Here is a 26,337-nt window from a genome sequence, read left to right on the forward strand (position 1 = left end):
TCATGCTCTTTTGCAGGATGACTATGGGGAATACTGCTGCTGCCACCATGGGTATCTAAACCCAACTTCTGTCTTTCCTTCTCTAATTCAAAAGACTGTCTATCCAAATCCAGCTGTTGCTTTTTAAGCTTCAGTCTGGTTTGTTCCACCCTCAACTTATTGAGTCCCCTCTCTAACATTCTGTCATCAGGGTTGGTGGGAGGGACATTTCTAGAAACAGAGCTATGATGGGAATGAACAGAAGGAGACCTGTCCCTTACAGAAGCCAACTTAACAGCTTGGTTTACAGAAACATTACTACCAGTATGGTGAGAATAAATGCTTTTGCTATGATGTGAGACAACACTATTTATTTGGTGTGGCTCATCATCATTACCATCTATGCTAGATTGTCTAGTAATGGGCAGGCTAGGAAGTTTCTTTCCTGAATCTTTTCCTGGGGGAGTCCCTGAATCAGATTGGGAACTATTAGGTACTTTTTCAACAGATGGGGCACCTATGGCCTTATCCTGTTCTCTAAGCATGTTAAGTAACAGTTCCAAGGAAGGATTCTTCCCTACACTCAAACCTCTCTCTATACAGAGACTCCTTGCTCTTTTCCACCTAAGGTTGTCATATGCAAGTTTGGACAGATCAACACTTTGGCCTGTGCCAGACATTTTTTAGAGAGAGTTAAAGTGATAGAAAAAGAGAAAAAGTTTTCAGAACTTTTTTGGAAAGACAGAAAAAAACTTTTTAAACTTTTAAGAACTTTTTGAAAGTTTAGGAGTACTTTTCAGCACTTAGAAAAGAGTGAAAAGAGGAAATGCAAAACTTTTTGGCTATGTGTATATACACTGACCTTGTTTTGTATATTTTTCTCTTATGAAAAGTACAATGACAAGAGTGGTAAGTAGTCTCAAGCACTTATCCCACCACTGCACAACCAATGTAGGAGGCTGGACTGGCTTGTAGCGAGTACCAAGGGGTACTTGCACCTTGCACCAGGCCCAGTTATCCCTTATTAGTGTATAGGGTGTCTAGCAGCTTAGGCTGATAGATAATGGTAGCTTAGCAGAGCAGCTTAGGCTGAACTAGGAGACGTGTGAAGCTACTACAGTACCACTTAGTGTCATATGCACAATATCATAAGAAAACACAATACACAGTTATACTAAAAATAAAGGTACTTTATTTTTATGACAATATGCCAAAGTATCTTAGAGTGTACCCTCAGTGAGAGGATAGGAAATATACACAAGATATAAATACACAATAGCAAAAATATGCAGTATAGTCTTAGAAAACAGTGCAAACAATGTATAGTTACAATAGGATGCAATGGGGAAACATAGGGATAGGGGCAACACAAACCATATACTCCAAAAGTGGAATGCGAACCACGAATGGACCCCAAACCTATGTGACCTTGTAGAGGGTCGCTGGGACTATTAGAAAATAGTGAGAGTTAGAAAAATAACCCTCCCCAAGACCCTGAAAAGTGAGTGCATAGTGCACTAAAGTTCCCCTAAGGACAAAGTAGTCGTGTTAGAGGAATAATGCAGGAAAGACACAAACCAGCAATGCAACAACTGTGGATTTCCAATCTAGGGTACCTGTGGAACAAGGGGACCAAGTCCAAAAGTCACAAGCAAGTCGGAGATGGGCAGATGCCCAGGAAATGCCAGCTGCGGGTGCAAAGAAGCTTTGACTGGACAGAAGAAGCTGAGGTTTCTGCAGGAACGAAAAGGGCTAGAGACTTCCCCTTTGGTGGACGGATCCCTCTCGCCTTGGAGAGTCGTGCAGAAGTGTTTTCCCGCCGAAAGAATGCCAACAAGCCTTGCTAGGTGCAAATCGTACGTTTGGCGTTTTTGGACGCTGCTGGGGCCCAGGAGGGACCAGGAGGTCGCAATTTGGACCTGAAGAGAGAGGGGACGTCGAGCAAAACAAAGAGCCCTCACTGAAGCAGGTAGCACCCAAAGAAGTGCCAGAAACAGGCACTACGAGGATGCGTGAAACGGTGCTCGCCGAAGTTGCACAAAGGAGTCCCACGTCGCCGGAGACCAACTTAGAAAGTCGTGCAATGCAGGTTAGAGTGCCGTGGACCCAGGCTTGGCTGTGCACAAAGGATTTCCGCCGGAAGTGCACAGGGGCCGGAGTAGCTGCAAAGTCGCGGTTCCCAGCAATGCAGCCCAGCGAGGGGAGGCAAGGACTTACCTCCACCAAACTTAGGCTGAAGAGTCACTGGACTGTGGGGGTCACTTGGACAGAGTCGCTGGATTCGAGGGACCTCGCTCGTCGTGCTGAGAGGAGACCCAAGGGACCGGTAATGCAGCTTTTTGGTGCCTGCGGTTGCAGGGGGAAGATTCCGTCGACCCACGGGAGATTTCTTCGGAGCTTCTGGTGCAGAGAGGAGGCAGGCTACCCCCACAGCATGCACAAGCAGGAAAATAGTCGAGAAGGCGGCAGGATCAGCGTTACAGAGTTGCAGTAGTCGTCTTTGCTACTATGTTGCAGGTTTGCAGGCTTCCAGCGCGGTCAGCGGTCGTTTCCTTATCAGAAGGTGAAGAGAGAGATGCAGAGGAACTCGGATGAGCTCTTGCATTCGTTATCTAAAGTTTCCCCAGAGAAAGAGACCCTAAATAGCCAGAAAAGAGGGTTTGGCTACCTAGGAGAGAGGATATGTGAGAAGGTAGCCTCTTTCTAGCCTTGTTACCCCCACTTTTGGCCTGTTTGTGAGTGTATGTCAGGGTGTTTGTCACTGTTTTCACTGTCTCACTGAGATCCTGATAGCCAGGCCTCAGTGCTCATAGTGAAAACACTAGGTTTTCAGTATGTTTGTTATGTGTCACTGGGATCCTGCTGGTCAGGACCCCAGTGCTCATAGGTTTGTGGCCTATATGTATGTGTCACTGGGACCCTGTCACACAGGACCCCAGTGCTCATAGGTGTGCATGTATATGTTCCCTGTGTGGTGCCTAACTGTCTCACTGAGGCTCTGCTAACAAGAACCTCAGTGGTTATGCTCTCTCATTACTTTCAAATTGTCACTAACAGGCTAGTGACCAATTTTACCAATTTACATTGGCTTACTGGAACACCCTTATAATTCCCTAGTATATGGTACTGAGGTACCCACGGTATTGGGGTTCCAGGAGATCCCTATGGGCTGCAGCATTTCTTTTGCCACCCATAGGGCGCTCTGACAATTCTTACACAGGCCTGCCACTGCAGCCTGAGTGAAATAACGTCCACGTTATTTCACAGCCATTTTACACTGCACTTAAGTAACTTATAAGTCACCTATATGTCTAACCTTTACCTGGTAAAGGTTAGGTGCAAAGTTACTTAGTGTGAGGGCACCCTGGCACTAGCCAAGGTGCCCCCACATTGTTCAGAGCCAATTCCCTGAACTTTGTGAGTGCGGGGACACCATTACACGCGTGCACTACATATAGGTCACTACCTATATGTAGCTTCACAATGGTAACTCCGAATATGGCCATGTAACATGTCTATGATCATGGAATTGCCCCCTCTATGCCATCCTGGCATAGTTGGCACAATCCCATGATCCCAGTGGTCTGTAGCACAGACCCTGGTACTGCCAAACTGCCCTTCCTGGGGTTTCACTGCAGCTGCTGCTGCTGCCAACCCCTCAGACAGGCAGCTGCCCTCCTGGGGTCCAGCCAGGCCTGGCCCAGGATGGCAGAACAAAGAACTTCCTCTGAGAGAGGGTGTGACACCCTCTCCCTTTGGAAAATGGTGTGAAGGCAGGGGAGGAGTAGCCTCCCCCAGCCTCTGGAAATGCTTTCTTGGGCACAGATGTGCCCAATTCTGCATAAGCCAGTCTACACCGGTTCAGGGACCCCTTAGCCCCTGCTCTGGCGCGAAACTGGACAATGGAAAGGGGAGTGACCACTCCCCTGACCTGCACCTCCCCTGGGAGGTGTCCAGAGCTCCTCCAGTGTGCTCCAGACCTCTGCCATCTTGGAAACAGAGGTGCTGCTGGCACACTGGACTGCTCTGAGTGGCCAGTGCCACCAGGTGACGTCAGAGACTCCTGCTGATAGGCTCCTTCAGGTGTTAGTAGCCTATCCTCTCTCCTAGGTAGCCAAACCCTCTTTTCTGGCTATTTAGGGTCTCTGTCTCTGGGGAAACTTCAGATAACGAATGCAAGAGCTCATCCGAGTTCCTCTGCATCTCTCTCTTCACCTTCTGATAAGGAATCGACTGCTGACCGCGCTGGAAGCCTGCAAACCTGCAACATAGTAGCAAAGACGACTACTGCAACTCTGTAACGCTGATCCTGCCGCCTTCTCGACTGTTTTCCTGCTTGTGCATGCTGTGGGGGTAGCCTGCCTCCTCTCTGCACCAGAAGCTCCGAAGAAATCTCCCGTGGGTCGACGGAATCTTCCCCCTGCAACCGCAGGCACCAAAAAGCTGCATTACCGGTCCCTTGGGTCTCCTCTCAGCACGACGAGCGAGGTACCTCGAATCCAGCGACTCTGTCCAAGTGACCCCCACAGTCCAGTGACTCTTCAGCCCAAGTTTGGTGGAGGTAAGTCCTTGCCTCACCTCGCTGGGCTGCATTGCTGGGAACCGCGAATTTGCAGCTACTCCGGCCCCTGTGCACTTCCGGCGGAAATCCTTTGTGCACAGCCAAGCCTGGTCCACGGCACTCTAACCTGCATTGCACGACTTTCTAAGTTGGTCTCCGGCGACGTGGGACTCCTTTGTGCAACTTCGGCGAGCACCGTTTCACGCATCCTCGTAGTGCCTGTTTCTGGCACTTCTCCGGGAGCTACCTGCTTCAGTGAGGGCTCTTTGTCTTGCTCGACGTCCCCTCTCTGTTCAGGTCCAATTTGCGACTTCCTGGTCCCTCCTGGGCCCCAGCAGCGTCCAAAAATGCCAAACGCACGATTTGCACCTAGCAAGGCTTGTTGGCCTCCTTCTGGCGGGAAAACACTTTTGCACGACTTTCCAAGGCGAGAGGGATCCGTCCACCAAAGGGGAAGTCTCTAGCCCTTTTTGTTCTAGCAGAAACCTCAGCTTCTTCTGTCCAGTCGAAGCTTCTTTGCACCCGCAGCTGGCATTTCCTGGGCATCTGCCCATCTCCGACTTGCTTGTGACTTTTGGACTTGGTCCCCTTGTTCCACAGGTACCCTAGATTGGAAATCCACAGTTGCTGCATTGCTGGTTTGTGTCTTTCCTGCATTATTCCTCTAACACGACTACTTTGTCCTTAGGGGAACTTTAGTGCACTTTGCACTCACTTTTCAGGGTCTTGGGGAGGGTTATTTTTCTAACTCTCACTATTTTCTAATAGTCCCAGCGACCCTCTACAAGGTCACATAGGTTTGGGGTCCATTCGTGGTTCGCATTCCACTTTTGGAGTATATGGTTTGTGTTGCCCCCATCCCTATGTTTCCCCATTGCATCCTATTGTAACTATACATTGTTTGCACTGTTTTCTAAGACTATACTGCATATTTTTGCTATTGTGTATATATCTCTTGTGTATATTTCCTATCCTCTCCCTGAGGGTACACTCTAAGATACTTTGGCATATTGTCATAAAAATAAAGTACCTTTATTTTTAGTATAACTGTGTATTGTGTTTTCTTATGATATTGTGCATATGACACTAAGTGGTACTGTAGTAGCTTCACACGTCTCCTAGTTCAGCCTAAGCTGCTCTGCTAAGCTACCATTTTCTATCAGCCTAAGCTGCTAGACACCACTATACACTAATAAGGGATACCTGGGCCTGGTGCAAGGTGTAAGTACCCCTTGGTACTCACTACAAGCCAGTCCAGTCTCTTACATGGCTCCAGAGTGTCCATGTCAATGATGGTCCAGGAACCTCCTTCACCAGTCCATCTATCCACATCTCCAGCTGTCATGCAGGCTGGAGCTATTGATGAAATTCAGAGGCCAAATGGTGCATCCCAATCTCTCCTCTTTGAGTTTCGCAGCATGGCTCCTGAGCTGGTGCAATATGGACACCTGAATCTTCCACAAGACTGCATGGACATTCTTAAAGAAGCAAAGCGAACTTCCACACAAGCTGCATATGCCTTCAAATGGAAGGGATTCTGCATTGGTGTTCATCTAAAAACAAAGGCCCTACCACCTGCCAGGAAGATGTCTTCTCCCATATCTACTCCATTTGGCACAATCTGGCTTGAATTCTCTTCTATAAAATTCCACCTGGCTGCTCTTACTGCCTACAGAAAATGTCCTTCACAAACCTCTTTTTTCAAAACCCCGGTCATCAAGGATTTCTTAGAGGGTTTGAAAAAGGTCTTTCCTCCTACTAGGCATCCTTTTCCTTCATGGGAGCTGAATGTATTCCTCTCACACCTTATGCAAGATCCCTTTGAATCCATACATAAGCCCTCTCTTAACACTTATCTTGGAAAACCACTTTCCTTGTGGCCATTACATTTGCCCGCAGAGTTAGTGAAATCCATGCACGCTCACGCGAGCATACACCGCATTTCATTCTAACAAAGTAGTCATGAGAACTCATCCAAAATTCCTCCCAAAGGTAATTTCGGATTTCCATGTCAACCAAACCATATCCCTGCCTACATTTTTTCAGAATCCTTCCCCTCAATCAGAAAGATCTCTCCATTCCCTGGATGTAAAACAAGTTCTCAAATTCTACCTTGACAAAACACGAAGCATTCGCAAATCGGACTACGATCCTCTTCGCACTGGCTTAGCCACATTTAAGCAATCCATTTCATGATAAATAGTGTTGTGTATTTTATTATGCTATAAAAAAGCTAACAAAATAGTCCCTACTAGACCAAAAGCGCACTCTACTAGAGGGAAAGCAGCTACTGCTGCTTTACTGTGTAATATTCCCATCCCAGAGATTTGCAAAGCGGCGACCTGGAAATCAGTTCACACATTCACTAAACACTACTGACGAGATTACGATGCTAGAACAGATGCTGAAGTAGGTCAGGCTTCCATCAGAAATGTATTCTCTTAAAATTTTCCAGTTCATCCTCTGTCTCTTCCCCCGCTCTCCATAGGGATGGGCTTGCTATTGTACTCAGTGCTTATGACTAAACATGGAAATCCCATATGAGAGAAGGAATGGTTTCTTACCTGTAACTCCAGTTCTTTTGTAGGGGAATTTCCATGATAAGTTATTGGCAACCCCCCCTCCTCCCCAGGTGAAGAGACAGAGGTATTGATATAAACTGTACAAGTCTAAAGTCAACTTCAAAAGCAACTCCCACCAGTTGTGCATGATGGGATACTGGTGGGCTCTGAGTTCTTAAAGGCACAGTCTCTTTTTTAGCCTATGAGGCTACTCTGCCCTCCTCTGATTCATGTCTACCATGCAAAAGGGGTTTGTGAGCGAGATTCATTCTGTTGACGAATGTGCTGGCTTTTTCCTTTGATTTAAGATGGAGAGTTCAACCAGCGCAGTGAAATGTACATAGGCTGCATTATTTGTCCACTTCGTAAGTGACTTTGCAGGCTTTCCTGAAGAAAGGTGAAAACGTCCACTTAAGAAGATACTCTGGAGCACTTTAAAGAAATGCTCCGGGGACCCAACACTTGGGCGGGACTATTCAGTGCTTATGACTTATCATGGGAATTCCCCTATGAGAGAACTTGAGTTAGAGGTAAGAAACTGTTGCTTTTTTCCTCACGTCACTGTTGTACCTGGCACTTTGTATCTTGGTGACAATTGTTACAGGTTTCCCAACTTTATAGCCAGGAGACAGGTCACTCACCTCAGGCAGTCCCCCTCGCTGGCCCAGTTCAGGAAGGACATCAAGACTTGGCTCTTAGATTGATCAGCGCCTTGAGAACCCCTAGTGAAAAACTGCACTTTACAAATATCTGATTGCTTGATTGATAGATTGGTCACTGTCCTCTTGCTGACGTCTTAATGGAGCAGGAGAGCACGTTTAGTATCTATGATGTGAAATACTGAAAGAACATTTTCTGTAAAGCTAACAACGTGGCACATATTGTGAATTGCACATGATCAGTTTAGGAGGCTGGCCTGGCTTGTAGTGGGTACCAGAGGTACGTACACCTTGTGCCAGGTCCACTTATCCCTTATTAGTGTAGAAGAGGTGTTTCTAGCAGCTAAGGCTGATAGAAGGTAGCTATGGCAAAGCAGCTTAGGCTGAACTAGGAGACATGTAAAGCTCCTACTATATCACTGGTGTCATATGCACAATATCATAAGAAAACACAATACACAGATATACTAAAAATAAAGGTACTTTATTTTTATGACAATATGCAAAAAGTATCTCAGTGAGTACCCTCAGTATGACGATGAGAAATATACACAAGATATATGTACACAAACCAAAATTATGCAGGTTGTAGCAAGAAAAGTAATGCAAGCAGTGTAAAGTTACAATAGATTGCAATAGGAGCACATAGGTATAGGGGCTACACAAACCATATACTCCAAAAGTGGAATGCGAACCACGAATGGACCTCAAACCTATATGAGCTTGTAGAGGGTTGCGGGGACTGTAAGAAAACAGTGTGGGTTAGAAAAATAGCCCACCCCCGACCCTGAAAGGTAGGTGTAAAATGCACTTACTACCCCCAGAGAGCACAGAAGTCGTGATAGGGGGATTCTGCAGGAAGAACAAACACCAGCAATGTAACAACAGTGGATTTCCGGACCTGTGTACCTGTAAGACAAGGGGACCAAGTCCAAGAGTTGCTACAGTGTTGAGAGTGGGCAGGAGCCCAAGAAATGCCAGCTGAGGGTGCAAGGAAGCTGCCAGTGGTTGGAAGAAGCTTGGTGTTCTGCAAGAACGAAGAGGACTAGGAACTCCCCCTTTTGAGGATGGATGTCCCAAGTCGTGAAGAAGCTTGCAGAGGTATTCTCACGCAGAAAGACCGCAAACAAGCCTTGCTAGCTGCAAGGGTTGCGGTTAGGGTTTTTGGATGCTGCTGTGGCCAAGGAGGGACCAGGATATCGCCACTTGGATGAGGAGACAGAGGGGGCACCCAGCAAGTCAGGGAGCCCTCACAGAAGCAGACAGCTCCCGTAGAAGTACCTGACCAGGCACTTGGAAGAAGAGTGAACCGGAGTCCACCCGAAGTCAGGAAAGGGAGTCCCACGACGCCGGAGGACAACTCAGAAGGTTGTGCACTGCAGATTAAAGTGTCGGGGACCCAGGCCTGGCTGTGCACAAAGGAAATCCTGGAAGAGTGCACAGGAGCTGGAGCAGCTGCAAATCACGCGGTACCCAGCAATGCAGTCTAGCGTGGTGAGGCAAGGACTTACCTCCACCAAACTTGGACTGAAGAGTCACTGGACTGTGGAAGTCTCTTGGAGTTGCTGAGTTCAAGGGACCACGCTCGTCGTGCTGAGAGGGGACCCAGAGGACCGGTAATACAGTCTTTTGTTGCCTGCGGTTGCAGGGGGAAGTTTCAGTCGACCCACGGGAGATTTCTTCAGAGCTCCTGGTGCAAGAAGGAGGCAGGCTGCCCCCAGAGCATGCACCACCTGGTTACAGTCGAGAAAGCCGGCAGGATGAAGCGACACAAGGTTGCTAGTAGTCGTCTTTGCTACTTTGTTGTGGTTTTGCGGCGTCCTGAGCAGTCAGCGGTTGATCCTTTGGCAGAAGTTGAAGAGGGAGATGCAGAGGAACTCTGGTGAGCTCTTGCATTCGTTATCTGAAGAATTCCCCAAAGTAGAGACCCTAAATAGCCAGAAAAGGAGTTTTGGCTACCTAGGAAGGAGGATTGGCTACCAAGAGAGGTAAGAGCCTATCATAAGGAGCCTCTGACGTCACCTGCTGGCCCTGGCCACTCAGAGCAGTCCAGTGTGCCACAGACACCTCTGTTTCCAATTTGGCAGAGGTCTGGGACACACTGGAGGAGCTCTGGGCACCTCCCCTGGGAGGTGCAGGTCAGGGGAGTGGTCACTCCCCTCTCCTTTGTCCTGTTTCGCGCCAGAGCAGGGCTGGGAGATCCCTAAACCGCTATAGACTGTCTTATGCAGAGATGGGCACCATCTGTGCCCATCAATGCATTTCCAGAGGCTGGGGGAGGCTACTCCTCCCCAGCCTTTCTCACCTTTTCCAAAGGGAGAGGGTATAACACCCTTTCTCTGAGGAAGTCCTTTGTTCTGCCTTCCTGGGCCAGGGCTGTCTGGACCCCAGGAGGGCAGAAACCTGTCTGAGGGGTTGGCAGCAACAGCAGCTGCAGTGGAGACCCCAGAAAGGCAGTTTGGCAGTACCCGGGTTCTGTGCTAGAGACCCGGGAAATCATGGAATTGTCCCCCAATGCCAGAATGGCAGTGGTCGGACAATTCCATGATCTTAGACATGTTACATGGCCATGTTTGGAGTTACCATTGTGACGCTGTACATAGGTAGTGACCTATGTACAGTGCACGCGTGTAATGGTGTCCCCGCACTCTCAAAGTCCAGGGAATTTGCCCTGAACGATGTGGGGGCACCTTGGCTAGTGCCAGGGTGCCCACGCACTAAGTAACTTTGCACCCAACCTTCACCAGGTGAAGTTTAGACATATACGTGACTTATATGTTACTTAAGTTCAGTGGTAAATGGCTGTGAAATAACGTGGACGTTATTTCACTCAGGCTGCACTGGCAGGCCTGTGTAAGAATTGTCAGAGCTCCCTATGGGTGGCAAAAGAAATGCTGCAGCCCATAGGGATCTCCTGGAACCCCAATACCCTGGGTACCTCAGTACCATATACTAGGGAATTATATGGGTGTACCAGTATGCCAATGTAAATTGGTGAAATTGGTCACTAGCCTGTTAGTGAGAAATTTGGAAAGCAGAGAGAGCATAACCACTGAGGTTCTGGTTAGCAGAGCCTCAGTGAGACAGTTAGTCATCACACAGGGAACACATACAGGGCACATACTTATGAGCACTGGGGCCCTGCCTGGCACGGTCCCAGTGACACATAGACTAAAACAACATATATAAGCTGAAATATGGGGGTAACATGCCAGGCAAGATGGTACTTTCCTACAATCAGTACTCTGTCTACACTCGCCAATGTGTGCACAAGTATTACTGTGCTTTTGAGTGCTGCAACACCAAAGGCTGCACAAATCATTCACAATTACTTGTGTTAGTGTAAACGGATGGAAAGTATGTGTATGTGAGACATGGATTTCCCTGAAATACCTGCATGAACTTGCAGAGGTAGTGCTTCGTGCAAGTGTCACTGATGGGATGATTTCTGCAGATCCAGGGGCACAGCCACCCCTCCCCGTGCACACCAGTGTAAGCGGTCACGATTCCGAGCCAGCAGATAACAAGGGACCCCAGTCACAGCAGGCACCTCGTGGTACAGTGCAGCGCCTAGTAAAAGATGAAGGGGCCTGTGCCCTGGCTGAGAGCGATAATGACGGGGTGCCTGACAGTAATGGAATGCGTATTACCGCCGTGAACTCCTCAAAATGTCCAGCTTTTAAATTCTCAGGTTCATAAATCTCTAGCGCCAAAATTTGATAACAAATAAATGATTACATTAAATACAACACTAGTCTGTTTTCGGAAAGACACGCACACCTTATTTGGGTGAGGAAATGCAAAAACAAAATTGTCAATTCCAATTTTTGGGTGCACAAGCACGACAGCGGTGTGACGAATGCCATGTCAGTCGTGCCGTGGCATGGCAGCAAGGAAACCTGTATTTTGGTTTGCATCTTGTTACTAAACCCTGGTCCGGTCTGGAACTAAGACAAATGAAACAAGTGAAAAGAGCAGGAGCCTATGAAGTACTTAGGTATGCGCGGCATGGGGTACACCGGACGCACAATGTGGAGATATACGAAGAGTCTCATGTTTTCCGCTCCATCCTGCGAGATGCCATCCTGGCGCTGGGCAGGTAGAGTGATGAGGGGGAGGGGCACACAATGGCCAGTCACTGCATGGCTTCATCATAAAGCCATATAGCGATTGGTCAGGTGCTGTGATTCTGAACCTCCTTCCAGAGAGAGGCCTCTCCGTGCCTACTGAGCCAATCCACATGTTGCTCTCTTCCTATTTATGTTTGCGAATAGCATGAGAGCAGCACCAGGATTAGCTGTGCCAGGCTAACCTAGTGCTCCTCAGGACACTGGGGGCTGTGGCTGTTATCCCCTGACTTGTTAAGGGTTATGCTGTAGGAAGAGGGCTCAAGTGTGCATCTTGGGCTGGTCACAGGAAGGTATCAGTCCAACCTGACATGCGCAAGGTCAGACCAAATGGCAACTAAGCCCCACCTCTGCTGGCCCCACTTTTAAGGAAAGGCACCCAACTCAGCCCATTGCTAAAATAAAAGCACAGAGCACAGGGAAAATCTGCTTTTAATTAAAGATTTAATCAGGGGGCAACAAATACAGGAGGGCAACGCCCCCTACGCTCCAATGAAGGAACCGCCCGTCCCTCCTTCTTGCTTTCCTGTTTATTTACTTCTCCCCCAGCCCCACATTGTTTTCTCTCTCATCCATTTGATTTTCTCACCACTGCACTCAGTATTGCTCCCTGTCTTCACCGTCTGCTTTTCTCTGCCCCCACCCAAGCCCTCCAAGTTGCTCCCCCATCCGCGCCTCGTGTTGATTACTCCAAACAAGCGGCTTCTCCCAGCAGAGTTCCCTTGCTGTGTCTGCCCTGTATTGGTTCCCACCACTCACTATTAGAAAAAAGTTCACTAAATAAAAAGGGAGAACAAGGCCTGTTATTTCTCACAGGTAAAATGACACGAGCAGCTGCATCAAGCTTTTTTTAATTCTTCTTTAGACATGCGGCACAGCATCGCTAAAAACCAGTGCAAAAGGTGGGACTTATTGGCTTTGCCAGTGCTTGTTGTTATATCATCTATGTGTGATTTGCTCATTGTACAATGTGATGACCCCCTTTTCGTCTGAGGTAAACAGGTAGGTTCTGGAAAAAATTCAAACATTATTTTTGAAAGTTGAAATAGTATCTGACGCAAAAGAAGTGTCCCTTTCTGCTCTTTCCCCTAACTATGTATTTCAAATTGTCTTGTAGGAAGATCTACAGGATGTTTCTACACTTGAAGATGAAGCGACTGATAGTAATGATACTGATACTAATGTAAGTGTATTTTTGTCAAATCCTGAATGAAGCCCTTCATCTCTGTTTTATCCAAGTCCCTCTTCTCTTTTCATACATATGTTATGTTCTCCAGTGTATGGTGCAGCTTGTGAGTGCCCTCTTGTGGTGTCAGAGGGCACTGCTGAAACGTGAAGATGTGTACTTTATGACATCACATCAGCTCATCACCTCCTTCACCCACTCTCCCTGGGTTTTCACAGACTGAAGGGACTCATGGCAGGGATTGTTGGCTGTGCTGCTGCCTCTTAGGTGCCCATTCCTCTCCCAGCTACACATAAGGGACTAGGTGTCCTGCACTGTGGAGAAGTCTCTTGTCCTGGAAAATATTGCTATTTTATTGTCTACCCTGCAAGCTAAATGATCCTCTCAGATGCACATCCTGGTGATTTAGAGTCTCTTCCTATGTTTAAAGCCCCCCTACCGTCTCTGCGGTCTCTGGGGGCTTCAGGGAAGTGTTAAGAGGGTAGAGCATTGTAGCGCGACCCTTACGGTTTTCCACCCGTCTGTAGGAGGCTGGACTGGCTTGTAGTGAGTACCAAGGGGTACTTACACCTTGCACCAGGCCCAGGTATCCCTTATTAGTGTATAGGGGTGTCTAGCAGCTTAGGCTGATAGATAATGGAAGCTTAGCAGAGCAGCTTAGGCTGAACTAGGAGACGTGTGAAGCTACTACAGTACCACAAGTGTCACTTGCACAATATCATAAGAAAACACAATACACAGTTATGCTAAAAATAAAGGTACTTTATTTTTATGACAATATGCCAAAGTATCTCAGAGTGTACCCTCAGTATGAGGATAAGAAATATACACAAGATATATGTACACAATACCAAAAATATGCAGTATACTCTTAGAAAACAGTGCAAACAATGTATAGTTACAATAGGATGCAATGGGTACGCATAGGGATAGGGGCAACACAAACCATATACTCCAAAAGTGGAATGCGAACCACGAATGGACCCCAAACCTATGTGACCTTGTAGAGGGTCGCTGGGACTATTAGAAAATAGTAAGGGTTAGAAAAATAGCCCACCTCAAGACCCTGAAAAGTGAGTGCAAAGTGCACTAAAGTTCCCCAAAGGACATGGAAGTCGTGAGAGGGGAATTCTGCAGGAAAGACACAAACCAGCAATGCAACAACGATGGATTTCCAGTCCAGGGTACCTGTAGAACAAGGGGACCAAGTCCAAAAGTCACAAGCAAGTCGGAGATGGGCAGATGCCCAGGAAATGCCAGCTGTGGGTGCAAAGAAGCTGCTACTGGACAGTAGAAGCTTAGGTTTCTGCAGGAATGACAAGGGCTAGAGACTTCCTCTTTGGAAAACGGATCCCACACGCCGTGGAAAGCCGTGCAGAAGTGTTTTCCCGCCGAAATACCGCCAACAAGCCTTGCTAGCTGCAAATTGTGCGGTTAGTGTTTTTGGATGCTGCTGTGGCCCAGGAGGGACCAGGATGTCGCAAATTGAGCCAGAAGACAGAGGGGACGTGGAGCAAGAAAAGGAGCCCTCTCAGCAGCAGGTAGCACCCGGAGAAGTGCCAGAAACAGGCACTACAAGGATGCGTGAAACAGTGCTCACCCGAAGTTGCACAAAGGAGTCCCACGTCGCCGGAGACCAACTTAGAAAGTCGTGCAATGCAGGTTAGAGTGCTGTGGACCCAGGCTTGGCTGTGCACAAAGGATTTCCGCCGGAAGTGCACAAGGACTGGAGTAGCTGCAAAAGTCACGGTTCCCAGCAATGCAGTCTGGCGTGGGGAGGCAAGGACTTACCTCCACCAAACTTGGACTGAAGAGTCACTGGACTGTGGGGGTCAATTGGACACAGTTGCTGGATTCAAGAGACCTCGCTCGTTGTGCTGAGAGGAGACCCAAAGGACCGGTAATGCAGCTTTTGGTGCCTGCGGTTGCAGGGGGAAGATTCCGTCGACCCACAGGAGATTTCTTCGGAGCTTCTAATGCAGAGAGGAGGCAGACTACCCCCACAGCATGCACCACCAGGAAAACAGTCGAGAAGGCGGCAGGATCAGCGTTACAGAGTTGCAGTATTCGTCTTTGCTACTATGTTGCAGTTTTGCAGGCTTCCAGCGCGGTCAGCAGTCGATTCCTTGGCAGAAGGTGAAGAGAGAGATGCAGAGGAACTCGGATGAGCTCTTGCATTCGTTATCTAAAGTTTCCCCAGAGACAGAGACCCTAAATAGCCAGAAAAGAGGGTTTGGCTACCTAGGAGAGAGGATAGGCTAGCAACACCTGAAGGAGCCTATCAGAAGGAGTCTCTGACGTCACCTGGTGGCACTGGCCCCTCAGAGCAGTCCAGTGTGCCAGCAGCACCTCTGTTTCCAAGATGGCAGAGGTCTGGAGCACACTGGAGGAGCTCTGGACACCTCCCAGGGGAGGTGCAGGTCAGGGGAGTGGTCACTCCCGTTTCCTTTGTCCAGTTTCGCGCCAGAGCAGGGCTAAGGGGTCCCTGAACCGGTGTAGACTGGCTTATGCAGAAATGGGCACCAAAAGTGCCCATGAAAGCATTTCCAGAGGCTGGGGGAGGCTACTCCTCCCCTGCCTTCACACCATTTTCCAAAGGGAGAGGGTGTAACACCCTCTTTCAGAGGAAGTCCTTTGTTTTGCCATCCTGGGACAAGCCTGGCTTGACGCCAGGGGGGCAGAAACCTGTCTGAGGGGTTGGCAGCAGCAGCAGCTGCAGTGAAACCCCAGGAAAGGCAGTTTGGCAGTACCAGGGTCTGTGCTACAGACCACTGGGATCATGTGATTGTGCCAGCTATGCCAGGATGGCATAGAGGGGGCAATTCCCTGATCATAGACATGTTACATGGCCATATTCGGAGTTACCATTGTGAAGCTAAATATAGGTAATGACCTAAATGTAGTGCACACGTGTAATGGTGTCCCCGCACTCACAAAGTCCGGGGAATTGGCCCTGAACAATGTGGGGGCACCTTGGCTAGTGTTAGGGTGCCCTCACACTAAGTAACTTTGCACCTAATCTTTACCAGGTAAAGGTTAGACATATAGGTGACTTATAAGTGACTTAAGTGCAGTGTAAAATGGCTGTGAAATAACGTGGACGTTATTTCACTCAGGCTGCAGTGGCAGGCCTGTGTAAGAATTGTCAGAGCTCCCTATGGGTGGCAAAAGAAATGCTGCAGCCCATAGGGATCTCCTGGAACCCCAATACCCTGGTACCTCAGTACCATATACTAGGGAATTATAAGGGTGTTCCAGTAAGCCAATGTAAATTGGAAAAATTGGTCACTAGCCTGTTAGAGACAATTTGAAAGAAATGAGAGAGCATAACCACTGAGGTTCTGATTAGCAGAGCCTCAGTGACACAGTTAGTCACTACACAGGCAACACATTCAGGCACACTTATGAGCACTGGTGCCCTGGATACCAGGGTCCCAGTGACACATACAACTAAAACAACATATATACAGTGAAAAATGGGGGTAACATGCCAGGCAAGATGGTACTTTCCTACACAACCCCCCCCCCCAAACGAAGGACAATAAGACTAGCCATGACCTGATGAGTCTTCATTGTCTAAGTGGAAATATCTGGAGAGTCCATCTGCATTGTAGTGGCTACTCCCAGGTCTATGTTCCACTGTATAGTCCATTCCCTGTAGGGATATGGACCACCTCAACAATTTAGGATTTTCACCTTTCTTTTGTTTTAGCCAAAGTAGAGGTTTGTGGTCTATCTGAACAATGAAGTGAGTGCCAAACAGGTATGGCTTCAACTTCTTCAGCGCCCAGACCACAGCAAAGGCCTCCCTCTCAATGGCAGACCAACGCTTTTCTCTAGGGGTCAACCTTCTACTAATAAAAGCAACAGGTTGATCCTGGCCCTCAGAATTAAGTTGTGATAGGACTGCCCCTACTCCTAATTCAGATGCATCAGTTTTGACATAGAATTTTTTAGAGTAACAAGGGTTTTTCAGGACAGGTACAGAGCACATGGCCTGCTTCAGCTCCTCAAAAGCTTTCTGACAGTTTGCTGTCCATAATACCTTTTTAGTCATTTTCTTGGATGTGAGGTCATTAAGAGGGGCTGCAATGGAGCCATAGTTCTTAATGAACCTCCTGTAATACCCAGTAAAGCATAGGAAGGCTCTCACCTGAGTCTGAGTAGTAGGGGGAACCCAATCTATAATAGTTTGGATTTTCCCCTGTAGTGGTGCAATCTGTTCCCCACCAACAAGGTGTCCCAGATAAACCACCTTACCCTGCCCTATCTGGCACTTTGAAGCCTTGATAGTGAGGCCTGCCTTTTGCAGGGCCTCCAAAACTTTCCATAGGTGGACCAGGTGATCATCCCAGCTGGAGCTAAATACAGCTATATCGTCCAAATATGCTGCACTAAAAGCTTCCAGCCCTTGCAGGACTGTGTTCACCAACCTCTGAAAAGTGGCAGGTGCATTTTTCAATCCAAAAGGCATTACTGTGAATTGGTAATTGCCTCCAATGGTTGAAAATGCAGTTTTAGGTTTAGCATCTTCTGATAATTTGATCTGCCAATACCCTGCAGTCAAATCAAAAGTGCTTAGATACTTGGCAGATGCCAGTGTATCTATGAGCTCATCTGCCCTGGGTATAGGGTGAGCATCAGTTTTGGTTACCTGGTTGAGACCTCTGTAGTCTACACAAAACCACATTTCCTTCTTTACATCTTTGGAATGAGGTTTTGGTACAAGTACCACAGGAGAAGCCCATGGACTTTCAGATTGCTCAACCACTTCCAGTTCTAACATTTTCTGCACCTCTTGCTTTATGCAGTCCCTGACATGGTCAGGCTGCCTAAAGATCTTACTTTTGACAGGCAAGCTGTCTCCAGTATCTATAGTGTGCTCACACCAAGAAGTGGTACCTGGCACAGTAGAGAAGAGTTCAGAAAACTGACCCAGGAGATTTATGCAATGGTCTTTCTGCTTAGCAGTAAGACAATCAGCCAAAACTACACCTTCCACCAGAGCATCTTGTTCTGTGGAAGAGAAGAGATCAGGTAGAGGATCACTGTCTTCTTCCTGTCCCTCATCAGTTGCCATGAGCAGGGTGAGATCAGCCCTGTCATAGTAGGGTTTCAGGCGATTGACATGGAGAACCCTAAGGGGACTCCTGGCAGTGCCTAAGTCAACTAAGTAGGTGACTTCACCCTTTTTCTCAACAATTGTGTGGGGTCCACTCCATTTATCTTGGAGTGCTCTTGGGGCCAAAGGCTCCAAGACCCACACTTTCTGCCCTGGTTGGTACTGAACCAAAACAGCCTTCTGGTCATGCCATTGCTTCTGGAGCTCTTGGCTGGCCTGAAGGTTTTTACTGTCCTTTTTCATGTACTCAGCCATCCTTGATCTGAGGCCAAGCACATAATCCACAATATCTTGCTTTGGAGCTTTTAAAGGTTGTTCCCAACCCTCCTTGACAAGTGTTAGTGGACCCCTAACAGGGTGTCCAAAGAGGAGTTCAAAGGGGCTGAAGCCTACTCCTTTCTGGGGTACCTCCCTGTAGGCAAAAAGGAGGCATGGTAACAGGATATCCCATCTCCTGCGGAGTTTTTCAGGGAGACCCATAATCATGCCTTTGAGAGTTTTGTTAAATCTCTCCACCAGTCCATTTGTTTGTGGATGATAGTGTGTGGTGAACTTGTAAGTCATACCACACTCCTTCCAACAGTCCATTTGTTTGTGGATTATAGGGTATGGTGAACTTGTAAGTCATACCACACTCCTTCCACATGGCCTTTAAGTATGCAGACATGAAATTGCTTCCCCTGTCTGATACTACTTCCTTTGGGAAGCCCACCCTAGAAAATATTCCCAGGAGGGTGTTTGCCACTGCAGGTGCTGTAGTGGTCCTTAGAGGAATTGCTTCAGGATATCATGTGGCATGGTCCACTACCACCAAGATAAACCTATTGCCTGAAGCAGTAGGAGGGTCAAGGGGGCCAACTGTGTCACCCCCATCCCTTTCAAAGGGAACCCCAACCACAGGCAGTGGAATAAGGGGTGCCTTTGGGGTGCCACCTGTCTTGCCACTGGCTTGACAGGTTTCACAGGACTTACAAAATTCCTTTGTGTCCTCAGACATTCTAGGCCAATGAAACAAGGGAACAAGTCTGTCCCAAGTTTTCATTTGTCCCAAATGTCCAGCTAGGGGAATGTCGTGGGCTAGAGTTAGGAGGAACTTTCTGTACTCCTGAGGAATCACTAACCTCCTGGCAGTACTGGATCCCTTGCTTCAGTGTACAAAAGGTTGTCCTCCCAGTAAACTCTGTGAGAGTCACTGACATCCCCATTAGCTTGTTTGACAGCTTGCTGTCTTAGACCCTCTAGTGTGGGACAGGTTTACTGTGCCACACTCAGCTCCTCCCTGGCAGGCCCCCCTTCACCCAAAAGCTCAGCAGTGTCTGCTTCCAGCTCCTCTGGTGTAGGTTCTGCACAGGGTGGAAATTCTTCTTCCTCAGAATTAGAATCCACTGTAGAGGGAGGGATAGTAGGAAGTGCTTTACTTCTACTAGCCCTGGCTTTAGGGAGCACTTGGTCCATTGTTCCAGGATCCAAGCTTCCCTGTCCTTTTTGCTTTTTGGCCTGAGCCCTGGTTAAAGCAAAAATATGCCCTGGGATGCCCAGCATTGCTGCATTAGCCTCCAACTCCACATCTGACCAGCTGATGTCTCTAAATCATTTCCTAGTTGACAGTCTACAGGTAAATCTGAGGCTACCACAACTTTCTTTGGACCAGTAACCTCCCCCCCAGTTGAGATTTACAACAGCCATGGGGTGGCTAAGTGTGTTGTTGTGAGCATCGGTTACTTGGTACTGGTGACCAAGTAGGTGTTGTTCAGGGTGGACCAGTTTCTCTATCACCATTGTCACACTGGCACCTGTGTCCCTGTAGGCCTGAACCTCAACACCATTTATTAGGGGTAGCTGCTTGTACTTATCCATATTAAGGGGACAAGCAACTAAGGTGGCTAAATCAATAGCCCCCTCAGAGACTAACACAGCCTCTGTGGTCTCCCTAACAAGACCAACCCCAACTAAGTTACCAAAAGTGAGCCCAGCTACTCCCTTGGATTGGCTATTAGTAGGTTTGCTCCCACCACCACTGCTATTAGTAGGGACACTAGGTGTAGCAGTAGGGGTTGTAGTGGTAGGAGGCTTGGTGCTTTTCTTTGGACAACTGGGATCTGTTGTCCAATGGCATTTTATTTTACATAAATAGCACCATGGTTTATTTTCTTTCTTTTGATTAGAAGAGGATTTGGGCCCACCACCCCCACCAGAGTGTTTTTGTGGGCCTGATGAAGACTCATTTTTAGATTTGTCCCCACCCTTGTCAGAAGACTTACCATCCTTCTTCTTGTTGCCATCTTTGTCACCCCATGTATGAACTTTTCTGTTCACCCTTGTTCTGACCCATTTGTCTGCCTTCTTTCCCAATTATTGGGGAGAGGTCAGATCAGAGTCCACCAAGTACTGGTGCAACAAATCAGACACACAATTATTAAGAATATGCTCTCTCAGGATCAAGTTATACAGGCTGTCATAATCAGTAACTTTACAGCCATGTAACCACCCCTCCAAGGCCTTCACTGAATGGTCAATGAAATCAACCCAGTCTTGTGAAGACTCCTTTTTGGTCTCTCTGAACTTTATCCTGTATTGTTCAGTGGTTAAGCTATAACCATCCAGAAGTGCATTCTTAAGAACTTTGCAATCATTGGCTTCATTTTCTTTCACAGTAAGGAGCCTATCCCTACCTTTTCCACTAAATGATAGCCATAGGATAGCAGCCTATTGCCTTTGAGGGACATCCTGTACAGCACAGGCCCTCTCAAGTGCAGCAAACCACTTGTTAATGTCATCCCCTCCTTATAAGGGGGAACTATCTTGTGCAGATTCCTGGAATAATGCTCTTTTGCAGGATGACTATGGTTAATACTGCTGCTGCCACCATGGGTTTCTAAACCCAATTTCTGTCTTTCCTTCTCTATTTCTAAGGTCTGTCTATCCAAATCCAGCTGTTGCTTCTTGAGCTTCAGTCTGGTTTGTTCCACTCTCAATCTATTGAGCTCCCTTTCTAACAATCTGTCATCAGGGTGGGTGGGAGGGACATGCCTTGAAACAGAAGTATGGTGAGAATGGACAGAAGGAGACCTGTCCCTTACAGAAGGCACCCTAACAGCTTGGTTAACAGAAACATCACTTCTACTGTGGTGAGAATGAATGCTCTTGCTATGATGTGAGACAACACTATCTGTATGGTGTGACTACATCAGTACCAACTATGCTAGACTGTCTAGTAATGGGCAGGCTCTGAAGTTACTTTCCTGAATCTTTTCCTAGGGGGGTCCCTGGATCAGATTGGGAACCACTAGCTACTTTTTCTAACAGATGGGGCCCTTTTGGCCATATCTTGTTCTCTAAGCATATTAAGCAATAATTCCAAGGAAGGATTCTTCCCTACACTCAAACCTCTTTCTATACAGAGACTCCTTGCTCCTTTCCAGCTAAGGTGGTGTAGGAGGCTGGACTGGCTTGTAGTGAGTACCAAGGGGTACTTGCACCTTGCACCAGGCCCAGTTATCCCTTATTAGTGTATAGGGTGTCTAGCAGCTTAGGCTGATAGATAATGGTAGCTTAGCAAAGCAGCTCAGGCTGAACTAGGAGACGTGTGAAGCTACTACAGTACCACTTAGTGTCATATGCACAATATCATAAGAAAACACAATACACAGTTATACTAAAAATAAAGGTACTTTATTTTTATGACAATATGCCAAAGTATCTTAGAGTGTACCCTCAGTGAGAGGATAGGAAATATACACAAGATATATATACACAATAGCAAAAATATGCAGTATAGTCTTAGAAAACAGTGCAAACAATGTATAGTTACAATAGGATGCAATGGGGAAACATAGGGATAGGGGCAACACAAACCATATACTCTAGAAGTGGAATGCGAACCACGAATGGACCCCAAACCTATGTGACCTTGTAGAGGGTCGCTGGGACTATTAGAAAATAGTGAGAGTTAGCAAAATAACCCTCCCCAAGACCCTGAAAAGTGAGTGCAAAGTGCACTAAAGTTCCCCTAAGGACAAAATAGTCGTGTTAGAGGGAAAATGCAAGGAAAACACAAATCAGTAATGCAACAACGATGGATTCCTGACTGAGGGTACCTGTGGAACAAGGGGACCAAGTCCAAAAGTCACAAGCAGCTCGGAGATGGGCAGATGCCCAAGAAATGCCAGCGGTTGGTGCAAAGAAGCTCTTACTAGGCTGAAGAACTGTGAATACTGCAGGAACGACAAGGGCTAGAGACTTCCCCTTTGGAGGATGGATCCCCCACGCCTTGGAGAGTCGTGCAGAAGTGTTTTCCCGCCGGATGGACGCCAACAAGCCTTGCTACACGCAAATCGTGCGTTTGGCGTTTTTGGACGCTGCTGGGGCCCAGGAGGGACCAGAAAGTCGCAAATTGGACCTGCAGAGAGAGGGGACGTCGAGCAAGACAAAGAGCTCTCACTGAAGCAGGTAGCACCCGGAGAAGTGCCAGAAACAGGCATTACGAGGATGCGTGAAACGGTGCTCGCCGAAGTTGCACAAAGGAGTCCCACGTCGCCGGAGACCAACTTAGAAAGTCGTGCAATGCAGGTTAGAGTGCCGTGGACCCAGGCTTGGCTGTGCACACAGGATTTCCGCCGGAAGTGCACAGGGGCCGGAGAAGCTTGCAAAGTCGCGGTTCCCAGCAATGCAGCCCAGCGAGGTGAGGCAAGGACTTACCTCCACCAAACTTGGGCTGAAGAGTCACTGGACTGTGGGGGTCACTTGGACGGTGTCGCTGGATTCGAGGGACCTCGCTCGTCGTGCTGAGAGGAGACCCAAGGGACCGGTAATGCAGCTTTTTTGGTGCCTGCGGTTGCAGGGGGAAGATTCCGTCGACCCACGGGAGATTTCTTCGGAGCTTCTGGTGCAGAGAGGAGGCAGACTACCCCCACAGCATGCACAAGCAGGAAAACAGTCGAGAAGGCGGCAGGATCAGCGTTACAGAGTTGCAGTAGTCGTCTTTGCTACTATGTTGCAGGTTTGCAGGCTTCCAGCGCGGTCAGCGGTCGATTCCTTATCAGAAGGTGAAGAGGGAGATGCAGAGGAACTCGGCTGAGCTCGTGCATTCGTTATCTAAAGTTTCCCCAGAGACAGAGACCCTAAATAGCCAGAAAAGAGGGTTTGGCTACCTAGGAGAGAGGAAAGGCTACTAACACCTGAAGGAGCCTATCAGCAGGAGTCTCTGACGTCACCTGGTGGCACTGGCCACTCAGAGCAGTCCAGTGTGCCAGCAGCACCTCTGTTTCCAAGATGGCAGAGGTCTGGAGCACACTGGAGGAGCTCTGGACACCTCCCAGGGGAGGTGCAGGTCAGGGGAGTGGTCACTCCCCTTTCCTTTGTCCAGTTTCGCGCCAGAGCAGGGGCTAAGGGGTCCCTGAACCGGTGTAGACTGGCTTATGCAGAATTGGGCACATCTGTGCCCAACAAAGCATTTACAGAGGCTGGGGGAGGCTACTCCTCGCCTGCCTTCACACCATTTTCCAAAGGGAGAGGGTGTCACACCCTCTCTCAGAGGAAGTTCTTTGTTCTGCCATCCTGGGCCAGGCCTGGCTGGACCCCAGGAGGGCAGCTGCCTGTCTGAGGGGTTGGCAGCAGCAGCAGCTGCAGAGAAACCCCAGGAAGGGCAGTCTGGCAGTACCAGGGTCTGTGCTACAGACCACTGGGATCATGGAATTGTACCAACAATGCCAGGATGGCATAGAGGGGGCAATTCCATGATCATAGACATTTTACATGGCCATATTCGGAGTTACCATGGTGAAGCTACATATAGGTAGTGACCTATATGTAGTGCACGCGTGTAATGGTGTCCCCGCACTCACAAAGTTCAGTGAATTGGCTCTGAACAATGTGGGGGCACCTTGGCTAGTGCCAGGGTGCCCTCACACTAAGTAACTTTGCACCTAACCTTTACCAGGTAAAGGTTAGACATATAGGTGACTTATAAGTTACTTAAGTGCAGTGTAAAATGGCTGTGAAATAACGTGGACGTTATTTCACTCAGGCTGCAGTGGCAGGCCTGTGTAAGAATTGTCAGAGCTCCCTATGGGTGGCAAAAGCAATGCTGCAGTCCATAGGGATCTCCTGGAACCCCAATACCCTGGGTACCTCAGTACCATATACTAGGGAATTATAAGGGTGTTCCAGTAACCCAATGTAAATTGGTAAAAAATGGTCACTAGCCTGTCAGTGACAATTTGAAAGTAATGAGAGAGCATAACCACTGAGGTTCTGGTTAGCAGAGCCTCAGTGAGACAGTTAGGCACCACACAGGGAACATATACATGCACACCTATGAGCACTGGGGTCCTGTGTGACAGGGTCCCAGTGACACATACATATAGGCCACAAACTTATGAGCACTGGGGTCCTGACCAGCAGGATCCCAGTGACACATAACAAACATACTGAAAACATAGTGTTTTCACTATGAGCACTGAGGCCTGGCTATCAGGATCCCAGTGAGACAGTGAAAACAGTGACAAAACCCTGACATACACTCACAAACAGGCCAAAAGTGGGGGTAACAAGGCTAGAAAGAGGCTACCTTCTCACACAACCCCCCCCCAAACGAAGGACAATAAGGCTAACCTTGGCCAGTTGAGACTTTATTGTCTAAGTGGTGATAAGTAGAGAGTAGCTCTGCAATAGACTGGTTACTCCCTTTATCATCCACTATATGGTTACTTCCCTGTGGGGATGTAAAGCACCCTGTTTGAAGTTTTTTAGCTAAGCAACAATGTGAAGATGTATTTTCAGAGTTTCTATCAGTAAGTTTTAGTTTAGAGCAGTGGGAATTATCCACTGAACCTATTTGTAGTGATGGAAATGCCAGACAGGGATGCTGTCTCAGTAAAGCCATAGCTGGGCAAAAACTTTGTCCATATGGCTGGAAGAGAGAACAGGGATGCTGTTTCTCTTGGGTTGGAGCAGGGCAGGGATGCTGTCCTATCAGCTCCACACTAGGGCAGGGATGCTGTCCTAAGTGTTGTGAGGCAGTGCAGAGTTTCTGCCCTAAAGTTTCTCTGGGAGGGTTGGAGGGATGCTCCATGTTAACTAAAATGGTGCTCTTTTTCTCACCAATGTTAGTTATCCCACAGAGAGGTACTTCCACCTCAGGGAGTACAGTTTTGCCAACTGATGATTCCCTTGGAACAGGTGCCACCCCAGGAGAGGTTTCTCCCACCACAGGAATGGTATCCTGAATGGTAGGGTGGTTAGGGGATACTGTGATACCCTTTTTACCTGTTGATGGAGAGGGATCCTGAGTTTTCAGGCCTTCTCTCCTTTGCTTTTTCATTTCACTTGAAATGAGAGGGAACAATTCCTCAGGGATGCCCAGCATGGTTGCATGGGCATAAAACTCTACATCAGCCCAACCTGAGGCCTCTAGGTCATTACCTAAGAGACAGTCTACAGGTTAGCTAGGTGATACCACCACCTGCTTAGGGCCAGTAACTCCACCCCAACTAAACTGAATTATAGCTAAGGGAAGAAACTTAGTGGAGTTATGGACATCAATAATCTTATACTGTTGTCCAATGATGTGTTGATCAGGGTGCACTAGGTTTTCAGTCACCAAAGTGAAACTGGCACCTGTGTCCCTGTAGGCCAAGGCCTCAACACCATTTATTGAAATTGTCTACCTGTACTTATCCATTGTAAGGGGACAAGCAGCCAGTGTGGCAAGGCCATGCCACTAGGTGTGACAGAAACTGTCTTGGGACTGATTACATCAGTTTCCACTATGGACCCATAAGTGAACCCAACTACACCCTTTGCTTGACTGTTGCCAGCAGTCCCACCACTAGTACCACTACTGCTAGGGGCACTAGAGCTTGATGTATTAGTGGTGGTAGGCTCAGGGGGTTTACCTGGACAGGACTTATCCCCTGGCCTATGGCCTCTGTTTTTACACACAAAGCACCAAGGCTTTTTAATGTGTGCAGGTTGGGAAGAAGAGGAAGAATTTGTTTTATCCCCACCCTCTGAAGAGTGTTTAAGATTTGAAGTGGGATCTTTGGTTTTACCCTTATCCCCATGCTTATCTTGAGATTTTTCACCATCTTTCTTCTTATTGCCATCTTTGTCACCCCCTGTATGAACTTTTCTGTTCACCCT

General features: G+C 47.9%; 1 protein-coding gene across 4 annotated transcripts in view; it reads left to right on the top strand.

Annotated features, from left to right (window-relative positions):
* Positions 1–26,337, top strand: part of LOC138257912 (mucin-like protein 2) — a 625,312-nt gene that overhangs the window by 404,930 nt on the left and 194,045 nt on the right. For all 4 annotated transcript variants that reach the window (XM_069205907.1, XM_069205908.1, XM_069205905.1 and 1 more), the window contains exon 7: positions 13,005–13,070. In XM_069205907.1, the coding sequence (XP_069062008.1) occupies positions 13,005–13,070 (66 nt within the window). The remainder of the gene's footprint in view (positions 1–13,004; positions 13,071–26,337) is intronic.

The sequence above is a fragment of the Pleurodeles waltl genome, chromosome 2_1 (genome assembly GCF_031143425.1).
Source record: "Pleurodeles waltl isolate 20211129_DDA chromosome 2_1, aPleWal1.hap1.20221129, whole genome shotgun sequence".
Taxonomy (NCBI): Eukaryota; Metazoa; Chordata; class Amphibia; order Caudata; family Salamandridae; genus Pleurodeles; species Pleurodeles waltl.